The sequence below is a fragment of the Lepidochelys kempii genome, chromosome 8 (assembly GCF_965140285.1).
Source record: "Lepidochelys kempii isolate rLepKem1 chromosome 8, rLepKem1.hap1, whole genome shotgun sequence".
Taxonomy (NCBI): Eukaryota; Metazoa; Chordata; order Testudines; family Cheloniidae; genus Lepidochelys; species Lepidochelys kempii.
The window spans coordinates 73049726-73073867 of record NC_136387.1 but is presented as its reverse complement, the minus strand read 5'-3'; the positions used below and the strand labels follow the sequence as shown (position 1 = coordinate 73073867).

Sequence of the window (24142 nt, the reverse complement as noted above, 5' to 3'; positions counted from 1 at the left end):
TGAATACTTGGCCAATGATTTGGAGTCACAAGACACATTGCATATTTCCCTGCTTTCTTAATTTATCATTTTTAAAAAAATCAAAGGGCAGCAGTATTAAATGTTAAACAGTTTACTTTAAAGTTTTTTATAAAGAGGATTATGAAATTTATTACATTTACTTGACACTTTCAGATTTGGTAAAGTATTTGAGATCCTATACAATTTTACAAATGCTGGGACACTGTAACAAAATGGAAATGGTCAATGTGTTCTTCAGATTTAAATTTCTGACTAGAGTTTACATCCCTGATTCTTCTTTTTAATATTTATCTTGCTATGTAGGATGAAGGAATGTTGGCATATTTTGGTAACTTCCGTCTACTTGCAGAGTTTTCTACTCCTTTTGTGAATCAGCGGTAGGTGGTTGTTAATTATTTTACTTTAACTTGTCTTGTCTTGTTAGATAACTGAATTTAACTGTAAATAACAGAAATTTGATTCACTTTCTGTAGTCACACTTGAACATAGCCAGATTTATAAGCCGAAAAAAGCTTGCTTGCTATGAAAATTTCGGGTTATTGTACTTCTAGAACTGTTCCAGTGCATTCCAGAGGAGTTCCTCCTTATTGTAAATAGCATTCTGTATGCAACATGAAGTTGGCATAAATCTATTGAACAAAAGAGTATGCATAAGTATATAAATTAGATGGGTATAAATAGGTTATTAGATAAAAAAGAACCTCACCTGCCCAGTCCTGTAATAGACTCATAACCTCTAGCTGACTTATTGAAGTCATCAAGTCATGATTTAAAGACTTCAGGTTACAGAGAATCCACCATTTACACTAGTTTAAACCTGCAAGTGACCCATGCCCTGTGCTGCAGAGGAAGGGGGGGGGAAAAAACCACCCTCAGTCTCTGGCAATCTGACCCTAAGGCAAGACCCACCAGCCAAACACCTGGGAAAGAATTCTCTATAGTAACTCAGAGCCCTCCCCATCAGTGGCTATTGAAGATACTTGCTTCAAGCAGTCGCACATCAGCTACATGCCATTTTAGGTAGTCTCATACCATCCTTTCCATGAACTTAGCAAGTTCCGTCTTGAAGCTAGTTAAGTTTTTTGCCCCCATGGCTCCACTTGGAAGGCTGTTCCAGAACTTCATCCCTCTGATATTTAGAAACCTTCATCATTGTTCTAGATTACTTGCTGTCAATATTTTATAATACTGCTCTGGTTTCAGTCCCCTGTCCTGGGGTTGTGTAGTAATTTTTTGTTAGAAGAAGGTCGTGGTGCAATGAAGTTTGAGAACCCCTGCAGTAGAGTATAGTATACTACATAGTCTCTAGTAGCTCTATGAGAAGGTGCCATGTTGGGGTCTGTCTCAAACACTGGGTTGGCAAGCTCAGCTTTTCAGTTAGAGAGACGGGGTGAGATTATAATGATCCATAAAGGTTACTTTTTATTTGTTCAGAAACTGCAAGGTGGTGGTTCTTGCTTTAATCTATCAATATTACTTCGGTATTGAGGAGTCCGTAGGAAAAAGATCCAGTTGTGGCCTTATCAAGGTTATATAAAAAGGTATTCTTGCCTCCCTGGGATGAAATCCTACCCCCCCCCCCCATTGCAGTCAATGGGTAAACTCCCATTAACTTCAATAGGGCCAGGATTTCACCCAGATTTTTTCAGTGGTATCTGTATCAATCCTTTCTTCTTTTTTTTTTTAAAAAGATTGTGATATGAAGCATCACAACATATCATATAATTAAAGATACACAATTTACTTTAAATGTTTATTTAAAAGTTCTTTGACTGAGGCCAAGTGTCCTCAAATACCCAGAATTATTATCTTAGCAGACAAACAGGAATCTCTGCAGAAGATGGTGATAGTCTATTACATTAAGGGATTTATTGTCCCATAAATTTATATATATAACTTTAATTAAATTTGAGAAGAACCAGACCTCTGAGACAGTAACTAAAGTAAATTGTTCATAAAGATTAGTTTATATTATGTCTTTTTGTTGTTTGTACTCTGCTATAGTATTAACAAAAATAACACCAAGCTGCAGTTATAATATACAATTGCATTTTAATCTCCAAATTCCATTGATTTATATAAAAACAACTCAATTATCATAGAATCATAAAATATCAGGGTCGGAAGGGACCTCTGGAGGTCATCTAGTCCAACCCCCTGCTCAAAGCAGGACCTAATCCCCAACTAAATCTCAGCCAGGGCTCTGTCAAGCCTGACCTTAAACCTCTAAGGAAGGAGATTCTACCACCTCCCTAGGTAACCCATTCCAGTGCTTCACTACCCTCCTAGTGAAAATGTTTTTCCTAATATCCAACCAAAACCTCCCCCACTGCATCTTGAGACCATTACTCCTTGTTCTATCATCTGGTACCACTGAGAACAGTCTAGATCTGTCCTCTTTGGAACCCCCTTTCAGGTAGTTGAAAGCAGCTATCAAATCCCCCCCCTCATTTTTTTTCCTCTTCTGCAGACTAAACAATCCCAGTTCCCTCAGCCTCTCCTCATAAATCATGTGCTCCAGCCCCCAATCACTTTTGTTGCCCTCCACTGGACTCTTTTTGTAGTGTGGGGCCCAAAACTGGACACAGTACTCCAGATGAGGCCTCACCAATGCTGAATAGAAGGGAATGATCATGTCCCTCAATCTGCTGGCAATGCTCCTACTTATACAGCCCAAAATGCCATTTGCCTTCTTGGCAACAAGGGCACACTGACTCATATCCAGCTTCTTGTCCACCGTAACCCATAGGTCCTTTTCTACAGAACTGCTGACTAGCCACTCGGTCCCTAGATGGTAGCAGTGCATGGGATTCTTCCTTCCTAAGTGCAGGACTGTTCACTTGTCCTTGTTGAACCTCATCAGATTTCTTTTGGCCCAATCCTCCAATTTGTCTAGGTCCCTCTGTATCCTATCACTACCCTCCAGCATATCTACCACTTCTCCCAGTGAAGTGTGCTCTGCAAACTTGCTGAGGGTGTAATCCACGCCATCCTCCAGATCATTAATCAAGATATTGAACAAAACCGGCCTCAGGACTGATCCTTGGAGCACTCTGCTTGATACTGACTGCCAACTAGACATGGAGCCATTGATCACTACCCGCTGAGCCTGACAATCTAGACAACTTTCTATCCACCTTATAGTCCATTCATCCAGCCCATACTTCTCTAACTTGCTGGCAAGAATACTGTGGGAGACCGTATCAAAAGCTTTGCTAAAGTCAAGGAATAACACATCCACTGTTTTCCCCTCATCCACAGAGCCAGTTATCTCATCATAGAAGGCAATTAGGTTAGTCAGGCATGACTTGCTCTTGGTGAATCCATGCTGACTGCTCCTGATCACTTTAGTCTCCTCAAAGTGCTTCAAAATTGATTCCTTGAGGACCTGCTCCATGATTTTTCCAGGGACTGAGGTGAGGCTGACTGGCCTGTAGTTCCCCGGATCCTCCTCCTTTCCTTTTTTAAAGATGGGCACTACATTAGCCTGTTTCCAGTTATCTAGGACCTCCCCCAATTGCCATAAGTGTTCAAAGATAATGGCCAATGTCTCTGCAACCACATCTGCCAGCTTCTTTAGCACCTGGGGCCGGATGCACTGCATCTAAGGGGACTTGTGCTCATCCAGCTTTTCTAAATAGTCCTGAACCACTTCTTTCTCCACAGAGGGCTAGTCACTTCCTCCTCATACTGTGCTGCACAGTGCAGTAGTCTGGGAACTGACCTTGTTCATGAAGACCGAGGCAAAAAAAGCATTGAGTACATTAGCTTTTTCCACATCCTCTGTCACTAGGTTGCCTCCCCCATTCAGTAAGGGTCCCACACTTTCCCTGACCACCACCTTGTTGCTAATATAACTGTAGAAACCCTTCTTGTTACTCTTAACATCCATTGCTAACTGCAACTCCAGGTGTGATTTGGCCTTCCTGATTTCACTCCTTCATGCCTAAGCAATATTTTTATACTCCTCCCTGGTCATTTATCCAATCTTCCACTTCCCGTAAGCTTCTTTTTTGTGTTCAAGATCGGCAAGGATTTCACTGTTAAGCCAAGCTGGTCACCTGCCATATTTACTATTCTTTCTACACATCGGGATGGTTTGTTCCTGCAACCACAATAAGGATTCTTTAAAATACAGCCAGCTCTCCTGGATTCCTTTTCCCCTCATGTTGTTCTCCCAGGGGATCCTGCCCATCAGTTCCCTGAGGGAGTCAGTCTCTGCTTTTCTGAAGTTCAGAGTCCATATTCTGCTGCTCTCCTTTCTTCCCTGTGTCAGGATCTGAACTCTACCATCTCGTGGTCACTGACTCCCAGGTTCCCATCCACTTTTGCTTCACCTACTAATTCTTCCCTGTTTGTGAGCAACAGGTCAAGAAGAGCTCTGCCCCTAGTTGCTTCCTCCAGCACTTGCACCAGGAAATTGTCCCCTACAATTTCCAAAAACTTCCTGGATTGTCTGTGCACTACTGTATTGCTCTCCCAGCAGATACCGGGGTGATTGAAGTCCATGAGAACCAGGGCCTGTGATCTAGTAACTTCTGTTAATTGCCTAAAGAAAGCCTCATCCCCCTGGTCTGGTGGTCTATAGCAGATTCCCACCATGACATCCCCCTTGTTGCTCACACTTCTCAACTTAATCCAGAGATTCTCAGATTTTTTTGCAGTTTCATACTGCAGCTCTGAGTGGTCATACTGCTCTCAAGTACAATGCAACTACCCCACCTTTTCTGCCTTGCCTGTCCTTCCTGAACAGTTTGTATCCATCCATGACAGTACTCCAGTCATGTGAGTTATCCCACCAAGTCTCTGTTGTTCCAATCACATCATAATTCTTTGACTGTGCCAGGACTTATCACTCTCATGATTTGGCTTAAATTCTCACCAGACAGTATACAAAATACAGGTCAACTTAGTTCAATTTAGGATTCTTTGTAACATATGAAAAATCTCATCTCACCATTTTAAACTATTTGTACCTCACTATATCCTTATTTTAATTTTAAAAGAACATAAGAAAATTGTTTTGTTTTAGCTTGTCAGAAAGTGCCAGAGTTGAATGTAGGGATAATACAACCCTAAAGGAAAACTGTAACTAACAATCTTGTAGCCCAATTAATGGTAGCATGTAGTGTTATGAAATAACATACTTGGCACGTGAAATATTTTCACCCTCTTATTTACAATAATTTCTTCTAAAAATTGTAGTCTAAAGACAAAATTTAGAACAATAAAACCATAGAAGAAAAAGCAGACCATTGTTCTGGATTTTAGTGTCAGTCTTGCCTCTCCTCTCCATCTTGCAATTAGAAAAATATTGGTATAATATACCTCTTGAATTTATATTTTGAGAAAGTAATTTTATGACTCAGATGAAAGTGTTTCTGGAGAGCTGTAAATATGAATACTACTGAAAAGAGTTTGTTCAGTATTCCTAATGACTAATTTAATGCAAAAAAAGTATAGTACAGGACACTAAAGTCTTGCTCTTATAGAGCAGATTTCTGTTCTTTGAAAGATGTATGCTTTTTTTTAACCCAGCTGACAGAACCTACACTATCTGGAATAGATGAGCTGTAGAATTGAACTGTCTGCCTAAAATTTAAAGGTTTAAACCACAGTCCAGCAGAGCACTACTCTGCTCACTTCACAAAAAACACTATCACAATTTCCTTTCTTGTTGGCATAAAGACAAAGATCTAAATGGACCTAGAGACTGAACCTCCCTCTTCCCTAGAGACTGTCACTCTTCTCAGCATTAAGCACATAAGTAGAATAGTGAGGGCAGTATGAACTGCTCTGATGCTGTCTGTGCTATATCTGTTCTATAGTTAGTCTCCAGCGCTGTCTAATAATCCAGCACTTTCACAAGCATTAAATTCACTTTTTAAAAAATTGTCATAACAGTAAATAGAGGTTTTACTTTTTCTTAAATTATTACCTTGCATCTCCTTTCTGTTCTACTGTTTTCTGATTTGGGCTTGTCCATATGAAAGGCAAGTTTAATTTTAGCATGGATTTAGTCAGTGATAGAATGACAATTTGTTTTGCCTGACTTTGGTTGTGAGCAGTTGTGCTATTACCATTTTTTCATTTATTGTTTAAAAAGCATTTATAAATTAATATGCTGGCACAGCACAGTACCTAATCAGCATCTTGATGCATATCGAAGAAAATTTTTGACTTTGGACATTATAGATCCCTAGTAATTATAATCAGTCATACCACAAGCATCTGTCAATATGGCTGTGACCCCTAGTAATAAATTTGTAACAGGCTATACGATTAGTTTTACAAAGTGGAAGTTCTAACTATCATTACATCTGTTGCTTAATGGTCAGTAGTTTTAGCTGGTTATGCCTTCACAGGTTCAGCAGTTAAGCTGTTTTCTATGGTTTGGTCCTCTCTGTCCTTTTTCTGACCTGTCACAGCTGTACAAATCTTCAATGCAGTGATTTTATTGTGTGAGTGAAGGGGAAAGAGAGGAACATACAATAATATAAATACTTTCTTAAGAACCCAACCTACAGGTTCTACTTGCCAGGCAATAGGCTATACGTAATAGTTACACCTCTCTAGTAGGGCATCAAAATATAGAAAACCTATTCAAAATTACTCTGCCACACTGACATTTTTCATACAGCTAAGCATTAATATAATAATGGAATTCAACTTGTAATGTTTAGAGCTGAGGTTTTGGCTTGGGACCAGACTGATCTCAAAGGATCTTACTAGGACAGTAGCAAGGCACCAATCACAAAAGCCCAAATCCAGCAAATGTGAAATAACAGATGGGGGTCCTACTCACAACACCAATTCCAAACTTCTTTCTTGCCCTATAATTAGGGCCCTACCAAATTCACAGCTGTGAAAAATGCATCCCGGACCATACAATCTGGTCTCCCCTGTGAAATCTGGTCGTTTTTGTGTACTTTTATCCTATACTGTACAGATTTCACAGGGGAGACCAGCGTTTCTCAAACTGGGAGGTCCTGATCCAAAAGGGGGTGCAGGGTGGTCACAAGGTTATTGTGGGGGGGTTGTAGTATTGCCACCCTTACTTCTGCGGGGCTGCCTTCAGACCTGGGTGGCTGGAGAGTAGAGGACCCAGCTCTTCAGGCAGCAGCACAGAAGTAAGGGTGGCAATACCATAGCATGTCATCCTTACTTCTATGCTGCTACTGGCAGCAGTGCTGCCTTCAGAGCTGGCTCCTGGCCAGCAGTCGCTGCTCTCCGGCTGACCAGCTCTGAAGGCATCGCAGCCACCAGCAGCAGCGCAGTAGTAAGGGTGGCAATACTGTGACACCCCCCTGCCCCTCCTAAAATTAACCTTGAGACCCCTGCTCTAAAGCCCCCTTTTAGGTCAGGACCCCTACAGTTACGACACTGTGAAATTTCAGATTTAAATATCTGAAATAATGAAATTTTACAATTTTTAAAATCCCATGACTCTGAAATTGACCAAAATGGACCATGAATTTGGTAGGGGCCTTAATCTATAATTCTGAGGAAGTTTGGAGCTAAATTTCTCAGCTTAGTTTCACTTTTTTTAAAAAAAGTGCAAATTAAAATGTTCAAAGAACAAAAAATAAATTTCACAGTAGTCATTTTAAAGTTAATTTACAAAACAAATTATCCATGCTCTACAGCAATGGTTTTCAGCCTGTGGTCTGCAGACCCCCAGGGGTCCACAAATTGTCTAAGATTTCCAAAGCCTCTATTTGAACTTTGTTAGGGGTCCACAAACGAAAAAAGGTTGAAAACCACTCCTGTACGCTACAGTGATAGCAACTAAACGTATACTTATTACATATTAGTTTACAATTCAAATTAGGAGATTATTGTACATGCTGTTCCTTAAAATATTGTTATGAAACTTTTTAAAGTAGTAATGGAGATTACACTATGCTTTGCACCAAGACAATTAACTGGCCTAAAGAGCTTTTAGATGAAGCCACAATACAAGGCAGCATTTTAGGATTGGGAGGGCTTGAGGATAAATTGAATAGTGACTGGTCATAAGAAGGGATTTGAAAAATCTGAAACTTGTTTGGTTTTGTGAACACTTCTCTCTTGCAGGTGGTTCTTTGAAGTGCTGGGGTACCCCAGGTCTTCAAAAGCCAACATCATCAATGGGGTGCTGATGACGGTCGTGTTCTTCATGGTGAGGATTGTAGTCATGCCTGTTTATTATGCCAACGTCATTTCTGTGTTTGGAACAGAGGCTTTCCACAGAGTAGGAGTTGCAGCCCAAAGCGCCTGGATTATCTCTAGTGTTGTCTTGGATGTGATGAACTTGATGTGGATGGTCAAAATTACAAAGGGATGCTACAAAGTTATTTGTCTCACTAGACAAGAAGAAGTCAAAATGTGTAAGAATGGAAAATCTGACTAGAAATCATATATGTAAAACTGAACTTCTCTATAAAGATCACTTGGGTTCATTGAAACAATGCACACTTTTGCCATAAAATGCTCCTTTAAGGAAGCAAAGTATTGCCTCTTTATTGATCTTAACCTTTCTCTTGCCACACTGCCTGCATGCCCAGAGTCACTTCATTTAAAGACAATCCCACTCTATAGAATGGGAAACAATAGCATATGACATACTGTATGTATAGGTTCATACAAATGAGTCTAGCTTGTGTTCTAAGCACTTAATTGACAAATGAACTTAAAAAGGAACAGACTGATTAGTTGGTGGTCTTCTATCAGCATGTTCCTAAAATGTTTTCACTCAGGTTTCTCAATGTGTTGTGTGTGGCTTTTTTTAAAAAGCCTGTGAATGTTAAGATCTTCTGTTGTAAGTTATGCAGATATGGCAAGTTTCCTGCCATGTTTCTGTGGTTTCTCTTATTAGTATTTGGTGTTAACAATCAAGATTTCATCCTTGACAACTTTTTATTTTTTTGCAACAAAGGCTAAGAATTTAGCTTTGATGCTATGAATATTTTACTGACTTTGTTGCCTTATGCATGGACACAATCTTTTGGGAATTTATGAAACAGTTTTACAGATACTGGTATAATGTATTATCTTTTAAAAACTCCTTTTGTGTGAAGGGATGGCTGTGCTAATGTCCTTCTAGTAGTATTACTGTTAAATCTGATCAGAATTCTGATCCAAAGTTACCATGATAAACAGTGTGTGGAAACAAACTCCTTTTTACTACAGTGCTCTCACTGTGAAGGCGGCGGCGGCTGCTGCTGCTACTACTACTTTTCAAAAGTATTGCAACTCTGCTTCTAAATGTATTATTATTATTATTTATTATTTTAACCAAGAGACTTCTAGGGTGTAAACAACTTAAGTATAGGAGACTAAATACTTTGGTATATGTGGCTATGTCACAGTAACCCTCTCCCCTCCAGAACTGCCACCTTAGTATGAAAATGCTCATATTGTGTTCAAATGCTCATATAAATATGTATTTGTCATTGTTTCCTTGTTGTTCATATGGCTGGAAATTTGAGGTGCTGGCCAAAGAAATCCCATCTTATAAGCAAGAAGACTTATCAGTGGCCCCAACAGAGAATAGTTTGTTCTCTTCAAAACTGAGAAGATTTATAGAGTGGGTTACAGAAGCCGCTAACCTTGTTAGGGACAACATTCTGTTTTTGGATCCACATAGTCCTTGGCAGATATTCTGCTTTCTCTTCAATCCTAGAACTTCCAGTCATGTCCATGGGGGAAATTTGAGAATGTGGGAAGATCAGAATATGGAAGAGATGCCAACCTGAGAGAATTTTGTTTTTTCCCATATAACTGTTGAGGGGCTAGATGTTTTGTGGTGGTTTTTGTTTGTTGGAACAATGCTTTCTTCACTTGATTTGTCATCACTTGTAGTTTGTGATACCATCTGCTAGTATGTGCTGCTCAAACTGCATTTTCACTCACTAGTGTGGTGCTATTACATAAAAACACTGTAGCAAACTAGTCAAGCAACTTCTTTTGTTAACATTTATCAAATTCTTGTCCTATTGGAATAGGTGGTGTGTTTTGTGTGTGTGCTGTTCTCTTCTTTCCTCTAAACAAACGCAGGTGTCTGGCTATTAGTGTGGGCTAGAAGGGAGAGCTGTAAAACAAACACACAATTTCCAGGAACTAGCTGTCCCTTTATGATTTACTGTGGGCTTGTCTACACTTACAGCTTCACTGTAGCACTTAGTGAAGACACTGCCTACGCTGATGGAACAGCTTCTCCTGTTGGCATAGGTACTCAACCTTCCCAGGAGGCAGTAGCTATATCAATAGGAGAAGCCCTCCTGTCGACATAGCACTGACACTAGAGGCTAGGTCGGTATAACTACGTCACTCAGGGTGTGGATTTTCCACACCCCTGAGTGCCGCAGTAATACTGACATAAGTTTGTAGTGTAAATCAGGGTTATGTCTCCCTAGGTCTCCAAGAAGACTCCACAAACTGCTAGCAAAGGTCTTTTGCATTGTCTTGCAGTATAGCCAAGGCAGTTGTGGCTAAAGCAGTTCAGCTCTTCTCTTTGAAGAGTATAATCGTTATATGGGTTGATATAATACTCACTCTTACAGGCATAGTTACATTATTTAACAGTAATTTTTTTCAGCATTATCTTTATTTTTCAATGGGTCGGAGGCACAGATTGCTAATGCATTCAGTTCCTTACACTATATTCTTGGCAGTCCTGTTGCCTTATTATGTAGATGAGTTGTTCAGTCCTAAAAAGCATAGTAACTGGTGTGTTTTATTTTCTTTAATTGTCATTCTTGAATTAGCACATTGTTTTTTTTGTCTTTGGTACCAATAAATTCATATTATCAGTCAATTGCCCTCCATTACATTTTTATTAAAACAAAGGAAAACCTTTTTATCAACATATAGATTCAGATACTTTTAAAAATAGTGATTTAATTCAATATGTACACAAAGTATTAGTGTTCAAGGTGGTAACTAGTGAAAGAGGGTTTTTTTGTAATCTGATTAATAACTAAGTTTGCGCATTTGTAATAACTTTTATGTTTACATTTTGGTTTTCTCTTAGCCAGTTTCAAAATCAGTAATTGAGTAGATGCAAGCACTTTGGATAAAATACACCTTGAACATAGAAGTATGGCGTTTACTAATTCTGAAAATACAGTAGGATGAAACATTTTTCATAAGGAAAATGATTTTACAGGAAGTAAGGACTTCATGACAACTGCATTGGAAGTCCATCCTTTTTTAAGCATTCATCTTTAATGGCATTTGAATCCTACATACAGTAAATTAAATTCCTAATTTCCAATGTAGTCTTCACTAAAGCTATAAACTTTAAAATGGTCTATTCCCTTGTATTCTCCATTATACATCTTAGATAGTAACTAAGACTCAGGTTTATTATAAAAGTATGAAAGATTATATTAAAACTAGATTGGACAAAGTCCTAGTAAATACAGCATGGGGAACAATCTACAGTGGAAGAGGAATGGGCTAGATGACCTACTAATCCATTTGATCCGAATAGCTTTTATCCTCTAGGATTCAATTGCATTGTAAAAGATCAGCAAATATATCCAACCATATTTGCTATGTCCATTTGGTTTAAATTAAGCTCTGATTTATTTTATTTTGTGTTACAAGGTTATACTATAACCACACAGCAGTTGTGTGCTAGAATAATTTTTAAATGGTCATGAATGCCAATGTATTGGGCAAGGACAGAAATATACAGATTGCACATATGTGATGGACAGAATACACCTATCCTTTATATTTAGGGCTCCTTCACAGGTCACTAAGATTATATAATACTGAAACCAGCTGCTGTTTTGTTCCTCTACTAGACTCAGTTTAGTAGTTACATTTCTCTATCTGAAGTATCAATCTAAAACTGGACAGATTAAATTGTCTCCTTTATTCAAAATAGAATTGTTGCTAGAATTTCTGATCACAAGCATCTGTCTTGTAAAGGACTTATGATTAATATCTAATACACATATGCACCTTAGTCTTGCAAAATTCTATAGGTCTGTGGTGAGCAGCATGGAGTGTTTTGGTTTTTTTTTCTGGGCAGGAGGAGGAGTTGCAGGGTTTTTTTTTTTGGTGGGTGTATGTCTGGGGTGGCAGATCTGAAGGGGTGTGTGCAGATGTGCACACATTCATTTGGGACTAGATTTCTTTCTCCTTAGAATTTTGCCATCCTAGGAAGTAAAAAGAACTCAGTGATTCCCTCTTTGAGCTGAGGTAGTAACCTGAACAGCCCATTGCAAAGCACAGCTTATTGTTTGCCTTTTCCCCTGCCATCTTTGCATTCAGCGAGCTCTACTGGCTGATGTGTTAAGAGAATACCACGGCACTTCCCCTTATTACATACTTGGCACTCAGTGCTGTAGAAGAGACGGCACTGAGGGTATGTCTACAGTGCAATGTAAGCCTGGGCTCAGACTCAGGCTTGAGCGCTAACCCCCCTTCTGTCTACACACAAAGCTAAGGTCAGTAAGCCCCTGGACCCAGAATATAGGATCCAGCAAGAGGGGTTCATCCAAACCCAAGCCCCACTAGTCCACAGTGCATCATTATGTAGTGTGGATGTAGCTTGGGCCTGGGTTCCCCAGACTCATGTCCTGATAATCTGCCAATTCTATCACACAGTCCCATAGGCCAATGTTCCTTGTTCTTTCTATCTCAAGACTAACCAGCTGACTCCCAGGAAATGGAAGCCTCCCCTTATTCAAGTATAGCTGCTCAGTGTTTAACATTGTATTCTGACTGCTGAGCTACAGACAACAGAATGAACCATCTTCTGTGCTAGCTATGGCCACCGATGATAAGTCCATTGACAAACGCATTGTTCCCTGGTGACAGGACCACAGTCAGATATTGGTTAATCTCTGGTGCGAGGCAAGCAACAAGTTTCTCTTCACTACAAAATTGCAGATGAACTGGCAGTGTGCATGATTCACTGGACTGGTGACCAGTGCTGCATCTGGATTAGGCAGCTCAAGACTATTGGAAAGCCAGGGTTGAAAACCACACCTTTGGGAACTCCCCAACATCCTGCCTCTTTAATGAGGAGCTTGACTGGGTGTTGGCTACTGCATCAAGCATGGAACCAACAGCAGTTCACGATAGCCTGGTCAGCTGGGATGGTGACCTTCTGACCCCTGAACTACTCCTATACTAGAGGGGAACCAGCAGGCACCAGATCAAGCTAGTGAAGTGACTCTGGTGCTCACACTAGTTTCCAAGAGGTTCCACCACCACAGCAGCTGCAGCACATGCTGGGTCCATACTCCAAGGAGCTGTTTGATTTTCCTCCCCCCCCACTCCCAGGGAGGAGCCTGCTGCAGAACTAGTAGAAACTGCAGAAACAGAAGAGACATAAGTAGCCCCAGAGCCTGGTACATTTCTGGATCCATGTTTGTTGCTCTTAATATAGGAATGGGAGGAATTTCAGATTTATGACCAATGCAAAATGTATTACAGGTAGGGTTGTCAATTTAATTGCAGTTAACTCACGCGATTAATCTCAATTAATTGCATTGTTAAACAATAGAATACCAATTAAAATTTAATATTTTTGGATGTTTTCTACATTTTCAAATATATTGATTTATATTACAATACAGAATGTAAAGTGTACAGTGCCCACTTTATATATTTTTGATTACAAATATTTGCACTGTAAAAATGATAAACAAAAGAAATAGTATTTTTCAATTCACCACATAGTAGTACTGTAGTGCAACCTCTTTATCGTGAAAGTGTAGATTTTTTTTGTTGCATAATGTAGATTTTTTTTGTTGCATAACTGCACTCAAAAACAAAACAATAGAAAACTTTAGAGCCTAAAAGTCCACTCAGTCCTACTTCTTGTTCAGCCAATAGCTAAGACAAACAAGCTAGTTTCCATTTATGGGAGATACTGCTGCCTGATTCTTATTTACCATGTCACCTGAAAATGAGAACAGGCGTTCGCATGGCACTTGTGTAGTTGGCGTTGCAAGGTATTTATGTGCCAGATATACTAAACATTTGCATGTCCCTTCATGCTTCCATGCTGATGCTTGTTTTTTAAAAAAAAAGTGTTAATTTAATTTGTGACTGATCACGTTGGGGGAGAACTGAATGTCTCCTGTTCTGTTTTACCCACATTCTGCCATATATTTCATGTTATAGCAGTCTCGGATGATGACCCAGCACATATTTGTTTTAAGAATACTTTCACTGCAGATTTGACAAAATGCAAAGAAGGTACCAATGTGAGATTTTTAAAGATAACTACAGCTCTTGACCCAAGGTTTAAGAATCTGAACTGCCATCTAAAATCTGAGAGGGATGAGGTGTGGAGCATGCTTTCAGAAGTCTTAGATGAGCAACACTCAGATGTGAAAACTACAGAACCTGAACCATCAAAAAAGAAAATCAACCTACTGCTGTTGGCATCTGACTCAGTTGATGAAAATGAACATGCGTCGCTGCACACTGCTTTGGATAGTTATCAAGCAGAACCCATCATCTGCATGCATGCATGTCCTCTGGAATAGTGGTTGAAGACGAAGGGACATATGAATCTTTAGCGCATCTGGCACGTAAATATCTTGTGACGCCGACTACAACAGTGCCATGCGAACACCTATTTTCACTTTCAGGTGACATTGTCTCCTGCAAATTGTAACCAAACTTGAATAACAGTGGGGACAGTTACTCCATTTATGATGATGTCATCTGGTGGGAATAGTGTACTGGTCTGTCCATGAAGGTAGACTCACTCTTGGCCAAAAACCCTGGCATCATCAACCTTCCAGTGCAGCCCACATTGGCATCCATAAAACAGCCTCTGTAGTCCATAAGGGACTATATAACTATGGAGTAGTACCCTTCGCAGTTTATGTATTTGTACTCCTTGAGGCCAAACTATGGACAAACAATTCCCATCAGTGGCCCTGGTGTAGTTTAGAAACCCCAGTCCCTCAAAAGTAGCAATTACTTCATGGATATTGTTTCTTTATACCAACCACCTTTTGGGTAAATCACATGCCTGATTGCTACAGGTCCATTGCTAGCCAGTTTGGCACTAGAAAGTCAACTTTGGGTAATCTGTGATAGTTTCCAGATGGTTATAGCAACCCACTTTGTGACTGGCAATGCAACCCTCAAGTGTGTGTTGTGACACTGAAAGGTTGGGGCAAGCTGCTCACAACTCCAGAAATGTAGCTTTCTTCATGCGAAAGTTCTGGAGTCACTGCAGGTCATCCCAGGTTGCATGACAATGATTGCACCAGTCTGTGCTTGTGGCCCTAGTCCAAAAGTGCCAGTCTACATAGGGAGCATCAGGAGCAATACTCGGAGTCGTGAGCAGCACCAGCCAGTTCAAGTCTGTATCCTCCTTCCTCTAATAGGTGCTTTCGATAGGTCAGAAAAAGCAATTTAAATATTCACCACTGTCTCATGGATGCTCTACCCGTTTCCCAAAACGGGAGTGAAAGCCCAATCAAAACAAGTTTTTCAAATGGTGATTCTCATCTTGGCGGCTCTGCTTGTTGGGAGTGTGCAGACCCAAAAGATGGCTCAGCAGGATGTTTTGGTGGGCTGCAACGGCTTCCGGTAATGTGTGGGTTGGACATTTTCCCACAGTGAACCACGAACAAAGGTTAGAGCATCTACAGTTGGGGAGGGTGCTACAAAGCCTGGGATAGTTTGATTTGGGCCTGTGTAATGCAGTGTAAATGCCTGAGCACAGGTGTGATACCCAGGCTGCAGAAATTCTCCATCTGGGGTTGATGCTCAGTGTGCACGCTCAGGCTCACAACATCGAGCCTGGGCTTACATTTCAGTATAGACATACCCAAAGATCCTCCCTGAGGAGCTTTTCCTGTACACATTTTCACAATCAATATGTAGAGTCTTGATATAGAAAACTTAAATATTTGCTTTATTTTTCTGTCTACAATTTGCCTTGTTTCCTACCATCTTTTCTATATTTCCTAGAAAAAAACAAATTGGCTAAATCCATTTGCAGTAGAACACTATCTTCATAATGTAAGAAATATGAACACATGTTTTGATCTTCCATTTTTGACAATCATTGTCTTGTATATCAAAAGATTGCTATGGCATCAGATGTCTTGGTCCTAGCCTTATCTCCATTTGTTAATGTAGATTAATGGAGTTAGTCATGTATAATATTCTGTGCCTAAATAACTTGGGGGGGGAGGGGTTGGGATTTTTTTTGCCTTTTGTTCTGTGAATAGCATGTGGCATAGACGTAATATGATGTGGGAGGATGTTACCTGCAAATGTTGAAATATAGCTTCTCTTGCATTGATGTACTATTTTCTGACTTTTTTGCATTTTTGAATGGCCACTTTCAAAACAATTGGATGTGTTGTGGCATATTTGAATGTACTATTATATCCCACTCATAATTATGTATACTATACATAGAGTAGAGAATTGTTTCAAAATGTTTTTATTGCAGGAAAAGATTTTCTGCCTGATGTGTGTTCTAATAGATTTTCAATCTGAGTTAGGAGCCAGAGTTTTATAGCCTTATGTCAGAGAGCTTCTGAATGGATATCGGTATCCTACTTCAAAGTGGTAAGAATTCCATAATAGTTTTTCTTTCCTAGTCTAATTTTAAGTTTTGCATGTGGATCATATTGTCTTTACAAATATATGCCAATACAAAGTTGTTCAGTAAGTTCTCAGCCTAATTTTTAAACTATAATGTACCATCTCTTTATAGCAAAAAATATCCCATTGACAGAGATGAGACAAGCTGACCTTAGTTCTTAACAATCTCTAATTTTGGTAAGGTTTTTTTTTAAATCTACTAAAAATTGCTCTAAATTTACAGTCGTTGTCGTCTTTGGCTATCCCTCAATGCGAGGATGATGTCTACCTGGGAGCTCATTGGTGAGTTTTTAAGTGGCTGAGGAGCCCAAATCTTGCCCTGCAGATTTTCCCACTGTCAAGGTTCCTCCCCCACTCTGAACTCTAGGGTACAGATGTGGGGACCTGCATGAAAAACCTCCTAAACTATCTTTACCAGCTTAGGTCAAAACTTCCTCAAGGTACAAAATATTCCACCCTTTGTCCTTGAGTTGGCCGCTACCACCACCAAACTAATACTGGTTACTGGGGAAGAGCTGTTTGGATGCGTCTTTCCCCCCAAAATACTTCCCAAAACCTTGCACCCCACTTCCTGGACAAGGTTGGCTTAAAAAAAAAAAAGCCTCACCAATTTGCCTAGGTGACTAGACCCAGACCCTTGGATCTTAAGAACAATGAACAATCCTCCCAACACTTGCACCCCCCCTTTCCTGGGAAATGTTGGATAAAAAGCCTCACCAATTTGCATAGGTGACCACAGTCCCAAACCCTTGGATCTGAGAACAATGAAAGCATTCAGTTTTCTTACAAGAAGACTTTTAATAAAAATAGAAGTAAATAGAAATAAAGAAATCCCCCCTGTAAAATCAGGATGGTAGATATACCTTACAGGGTAATTAGATTCAAAACATAGAGAACCCCTCTAGGCAAAACCTTAAGTTACAAAGATACACAGACAGAAATAGTTATTCTATTCAGCACAGTTCTTTTCTCAGCTATTTAAAGAAATTATAATCTAACACGTACCTAGCTAGATTACTTACTAAAAGTTCTAAGACTCCATTCTTGGTCTATCCCCGGCCAAGACAGAATATAGACACACAGACCCTTTGTTTCTCTCCCTCCTCCCAGCTTTTGAAAGTATCTTGTCTCCGGTATCAAGTGGAGTGCCCCAAGGGTCGGTCCTGGGGCCAGTTTTATTCAATATCTTCATAAATGATCTGGAGGATGGTGTGGATTGCACTCAGCAAATTTGCGGATGATACTAAACTGGGAGGAGTGGTAGATACGCTGGAGGGGAGGGATAGGATACAGAAGGACCTAGACCAATTGGAAGATTGGGCCAAAAGGAATCTGATGAGGTTCAATAAGGATAAGTGCAGGGTCCTGCACTTAGGACGGAAGAACCCAATGCACAGCTACAGACTAGGGACCGAATGGCTAGGCAGCAGTTCTGCGGAAAAGGACCTAGGGGTGACAGTGGACGAGAAGCTGGATATGAGTCAGCAGTGTGCCCTTGTTGCCAAGAAGGCCAATGGCATTTTGGGATGTATAAGTAGGGGCATAGTGAGCAGATCAAGGGACGTGATCGTTCCCCTCTATTCGACATTGGTGAGGCCTCATCTGGAGTACTGTGTCCAGTTTTGGGCCCCACACTTCAAGAAGGATGTGGATAAATTGGAGAGAGTCCAGCGAAGGGCAACAAAAATGATTAGGGGACTGGAACACATGAGTTATGAGGAGAGGCTGAGGGAGCTGGGATTGTTTAGCCTGCAGAAGAGAAGAATGAGGGGGGATTTGATAGCTGCTTTCAACTACCTGAAAGGGGGTTCCAAAGAGGATGGCTCTTGACTGTTCTCAATGGTAGCAGATGACAGAACGAGGAGTAATGGTCTCAAGTTGCAGTGGGGGAGGTTTAGATTGGATATTAGGAAAAACTTTTTCACTAAGAGGGTGGTGAAACACTGGAATGCGTTACCCTAGGGAGGTGGTAGAATCTCCTTCCTTAGAGGTTTTTAAGGTCAGGCTTGACAAAGCCCTGGCTGGGATTATTTAACTGGGAATTGGTCCTGCTTTGAGCAGGGGGTTGGACTAGATGACCTTCTGGGGTCCCTTCCAACCCTGATATTCTATGATTCTATGATTCCTCATTTGTCATTTTGGTCAGGTGCCAGCGAGGTTACCTTTAGCTTCTTAACCCTTTACAGGTGAGAGGAGCTTTCCCCTGGCCAGGAGGGAATTCAAAGGGGTTTACCCTTCCCTTTATATTTATGACACCCACAGAAGTGACAGGTGTAATCTTGGAGGAGGCATAGTTGTTGGCTGGAGTGTTCCCTTTCTTTCCTCCTCCTGTCGCTTCTGTGTCTCATGAGCACATCTGTTCTCAAAGTGAGCTGTGGCTTGGTGTATGGTATGGTGTCACTGTGTTCTGTTCTGCGCCAAGTCCTCCCAGTTTGTTGGGTTGATGCCTCCCTTTTTAAGATGTACTTTCAGTATGCCTTTGAAACGCTTCCACTGCTCTCTGCGAGCCCTTCTTCCCTGACTTAACTGAGAGAGTACTTGCTTCGGGAGGTGAGTGTCAGGCATACAGTCTTCCCAGCTGATCCTGAGAATCCTCCCGAGGCAGCGATGCTGGGACCACTCCAGCTGCTTGAGATGTCATCTGTAGATTACCCAGGTCTCACACCCATAGAGAATGGTGAGGATGACAACTGCCTTGTAAACCAAGATCTTAATACCCGTTTGTAGATCCCTATCAGTAAAGACTCGTTTGAGTAGTCTTCCAAAAGATGTGCTGGCAGAGCAGATCCTGTATTCAATTTCTGTGTGAATGTTGGCTGTTTGGGAGAGGTGGCTGGCAAGGTACAGAAAATGTCCACATTTTTCAGGGGTTCTCCACTGATGGTTTACAGTGACAATGTTTAATTTATTTTCAAAATAAATCTAGAAGTATTTTTATTTAAAGAGGGTTTTCTAGTATTAAAAAGCTACTGTAATCAGCAAAACCAACCAAACAAAACCTCTTACACAAGTAACAAACATAAGTGCAACACTATTGTAAAAAGGAGTGAAGGGGTCCAGGGCATAAGAATCCAGGAGTCCTATATGTGATCTAAGTAGGATGGCAAATATCAGGGAAGGGATATATCCCTCTTTGGCTCATCTGTGAGGTTTGAGGATATGTGAAACACAAAATTATACCTGAACTGTGTGGGGTCTTTTTAGAATGTAACCACACTGTCTTGATATACACTATGTATGATGAATTATCAGTCACTGACAGACATATGGAAGGGGTTTTTGTCATGGCTATTGATCAGTTTGTAGGTTGTCAATGAAAGATGGATGATTGAAAAATCTATAAGGTTTTTCCTGCTTCATCTTCAAGAAAAGAAGGGTCACTCCAAGATGACTCCAAGTGTGGCCATGTTTATCACTGAAAAACAATATATCTGAAACGAACTTTTGAAGGGGAATTGTCAAGATTCTGAAACTTTTACAAAGATCCAGCTTTAGCAAAGGTATTAAGAGCCTTTCACAGAACACTGGACCTAAAAAGGCCTGTGTTCTATAGCTTCATCAACTGACAACAAAGGATGAAGAAGCATTCCTTGTTCCTAACCCATTGTAATACAACCTATGTATTATATCAAATAATTAATACATGGAGAAAACACTGCTTCACTAGTGAGATCCTGATGTCAATAAACTGGAAATGGTGGATCTACATGAACTTTAGCATTCACCCAACAATAAGCGAAATCAGTCACTACCTGATTCAATTTCAAGTTTCTCTGTACAGAGAAGTGGTGTGCCACTCGGCGCTGTGTAGCACTCTAGCGACAAGCACCAAACCATACTTTTATGTGGTGATGTGTATGACCTAATGCCAGCAGAGACGAGGTGGGTGAGGTAATATCTTTTATTGGACCAACTTCTGTTGATGAGAGAAACAAGCTTTCAAGCTTACACCAGAGCTTGAAATAAAGAGAATACCTCACCCACCTTGTCTCTCTCATATCCTGGGACTGAGATGGTTACAACAACATTGTATATAACATCAGCACATTCATTCCACTGAATGCATCCGATGAAGTGAGCTGTAGCTCACGGAAAGCTTATGCTCAAATAAATTTGTTAGTCTCTAAGGTGCCACAAGTACTCCTTTTCTATCAGCACGCAGATTACTCAGGATGTTTGGGTTTTTTATAAAAAAAAAAAGTGTAGTAATCAAACCTCCACTAGCCACCTCCTTACTCTTTACATTTTACCCTGAAATTCTTGCTTTTTTAAAAATTAATAGCAAAAGGGAAGGCATGCTGCAGCCGGTGATGAACTGAAGGTAGCTATAGAGCAACTGATTTTAGGAAACAAAACTATTCACATGCCTGGCTGATCTGAGGTCAGTGTCATAATGTGATGCCTGGCACCCAGGAGTATAATAGTAAATGTCTACTTTTTAAAGGAAATGCCTGTGAACGAAATGTGTTGAACTCAATATAATTCAGTCCTTACTGTCTCAATTTGAACCATATTATAATTCAATATACATTAGGGCTATATGCCTGGAAAGTAAAATCTAAAACATGGACACAAACAAAATCCTTTGTAGTATATTCTCCTGGTATATGCTTTGGCTGTCAAATATTGTACTGGTTTTGTAACACACTTTTTTGAGCATATGAAATACTAGAGCTCTGAAGAATTGCTCCTGACTGAGTCAAGTTGCATGAGGATTGTTTTTTGAAGTTTGAAAGTTTAGTATTTTATATAATGTGATAGGCATAAAGGCAACTTCTGAATGTAATGAAGAATTTATTTTCAAGTTAATTACTATTTTAATTAATCCTGAATTTCAACTGAAAGCAATCAGCACACTGGAGGGAAAAAAAAAGATTTTGGCTACTAATAAACTCTTGCATAAGTATATCTCGTGTCGTGTATGTATATTCAAATACCCTAACAAATATATTTATACATATACCATTAATGTTTACAGATCTTTATCCCAAATACCTATTTACAATTAACATTTAAACTAACCAAATACAAAACTGATTTTACAGATTGTTTAAAAAAAAATTGCAAGTTAGACAACTGCAGTTGAGTCCTTAAAGGCCTTACATAGGCCTCTGTCTAAACACAAACTTGGTAAATACAGTATGAAATGCCTTATGTAGAGTGAAGTTAAAAACTAAATTTACTGCCATTAACTCTACAGTTTTGTTTGCAGTAAAATTAATATTGCAGCATTGCCTGAGAAGATCATGGAAACCTTATTAATTGCAAACTATAATGTATCTTGTTTGTATGGCAACAATTGTAGTGTTCAAGAATTTAGGAAGGTAATGGTAATACTGTGGATTGATTACAAAAGTCATACATTGTAATAAGATGAATGTGTGAATGATTAAATGTTACGGGTTTTGCTTGTAGAATAATCATATGAACAATATTTGTATTTCACTAGGATTGTAAGTATTTCTACATTTTAGTTGAACAGCCTTGCAGTTTGTATAAATTGATGTAAACTGATTTTTGTAGGCTGAAATTGACATGGGCAATAAGGTCAATAAGTTGCATGTTGTACACAAGGTACTAGTACTTCATAATAAAGGAAGAGAATGCAGTTTTACCTTTGTGGGATTCTTTCTTTAAAATGATGGGGTGGGGTGGTTAATAAAATAACTGCCCCATGGACTGGGATTTTTGTGCTCCCTTCAGAAAGGCTTGTGTTTTGTACAGTAGCTAGAAACTGTGCATGTTATATATCATTCATAAAATATAGTTCTGTGCTATAGAAGAATGTAGTCAGAATTTTGTTTGTGATGGCTAAATTTTAAGGGTTACATTTTAAGGCTGCATATGTATGCAAGATATCACTGAGGCAAAGAGCTCAGAAGGATTCAAATAAATTTACACTTTTATATGGATGTTGAGGATGCCCACAATTACGTCAGGATAAATATATCACAGATAAAATATCACATGCTTCAGGACAGAAGTACTAAATCACAGGGGTTAAGAAAAATGGCAACTAGGCAGATCATTCCAAATGTGATTTGTTGCATCTTCCTTTTGGAGGCAGGATACTGGACTAGACAGAACACTGTTATAATCCAGTTTAACCTATGTTCTTACATTCTGTTCATATGTAGTTACGTGCACACTTCCAGTTATCTTGATAACAAAGATGATCTAACAATCATAAAGTGACTGTATGTATTAAAGTAAGATTTTATTATAGTAGATGGATATAATACAAAGGAAGCTAAATCCCTGGAAAGTTCATTTCTTTAGAAGCCTACATGTAACTGCACATGTATAAATAAACTGAATAACTGGATTTCCGTTGGACAAAAACCATTTAACTATTGCCTTTGCCATTCCCAGCAAACACCACCCTTAATTTAGGCCATGCACCTCACCCTTTTTTTTTTTCCACATCTCTTAGAGCTCCTACTATTATATTCTCCCCTTGACTTGAGATTACTTAAAGGCTCCTCGCTCTTGCTTTCAGGCCTCAGGTATTGTCTCGCAAGTACCCAAAGAACTGTTTTGCCACCTCTTCTGTCCCCATCTTCTTCCCACATTTCCTCAATCTCCATCTTTCTAAGTTTAATTGTGGTTTTGAGATCCACAACTTCTCCAAAACCTGTATCTAGTAGAGATCTGATTAGAAATGCTGCAAAAGTGAACTGACAGCGTAAGAGCAGCATGAACATTTTCCAGACTGCCCAGGAATGGGGAGAGCCTGCCAAAGGAGTAGCTATAGCTCAAAGCAAACACAGCACTTTAAGGTTGGGGAAGAACATGAGGGGAGAGATGAGGAAATGAAGTTTAACTTCAGGAGACTGTACTGACGCTTCAAATAGTGAGGTGGTGGTAATTTTTAAAACATGAGCAAAAGAAGATTCCTTATGATTAAAAGGCACCTGGATAGAGAGATTTACAGAGTCAGATTTACTGGTGGATGAAAAGACTGCCTCCATAAACCCCCAGGATCAAATTCCATCCAAGGAATATGGCATCTAGTATAATGCCATATGGTCGGGCAATTATAGGCCTAGAACAACTCCAAACCTGGCAGCACAACTGCTTGGGCAGCTTCTAAAGTGCCAGAAATACTACTTTTTGGAAAAGTAAAATTAAAAAAATCAATGGTGCCAGCTTATTCAACTACACTACACTGAAATTAAAAATTGCATTATTGTACACTGTATGGTTGCCATTAAAAAGACCAGAAAGAATTTATTTATTGAAATTCTCTGTTTAGGATGCTCATCTGAGATTCTACATCTTGACTATGCTGTACTTCCAGTGGCAGTTTAGGTTTAACTGCAATACAAAATAATTTAAGTTGTACTTAACTTGAGTGTAGAGATCATGTTGAGACTATATAAATGCCACCTAATGTGGGCAAGAACAAACGGATACATACATATGGATACCATGTAAAGCTAGTGAGCATGAAGGAAAAGGAAGAGAGATCCACGAGTAGGGATTCTGCTGCCTTAGGTGAACATCATCATTACCTATTAATCCACAGTTACCG

The 24142-nt window shown here is 39.7% G+C and overlaps 2 protein-coding genes across 3 annotated transcripts in view; both read left to right on the top strand.

Annotated features, from left to right (window-relative positions):
* The window catches only part of TLCD4 (TLC domain containing 4), a 50131-nt gene extending 39312 nt beyond the window's left edge, over nt 1–10819 (top strand). For both annotated transcript variants that reach the window (XM_073356988.2, XM_073356990.2), the window contains exons 6-7: nt 325–398; nt 8098–10819. In XM_073356988.2, the coding sequence (XP_073213089.1) occupies nt 325–398; nt 8098–8413 (390 nt within the window). In that variant the 3' untranslated portion in view covers nt 8414–10819. The remainder of the gene's footprint in view (nt 1–324; nt 399–8097) is intronic.
* HCCS (holocytochrome c synthase) overlaps nt 8164–24142 on the top strand; it is a 35400-nt gene continuing 19421 nt past the window's right edge. The window contains exon 1 of the mRNA XM_073356987.2: nt 8164–8182. The gene's annotated coding sequence lies outside the window, so the exon portion shown is untranslated. The remainder of the gene's footprint in view (nt 8183–24142) is intronic.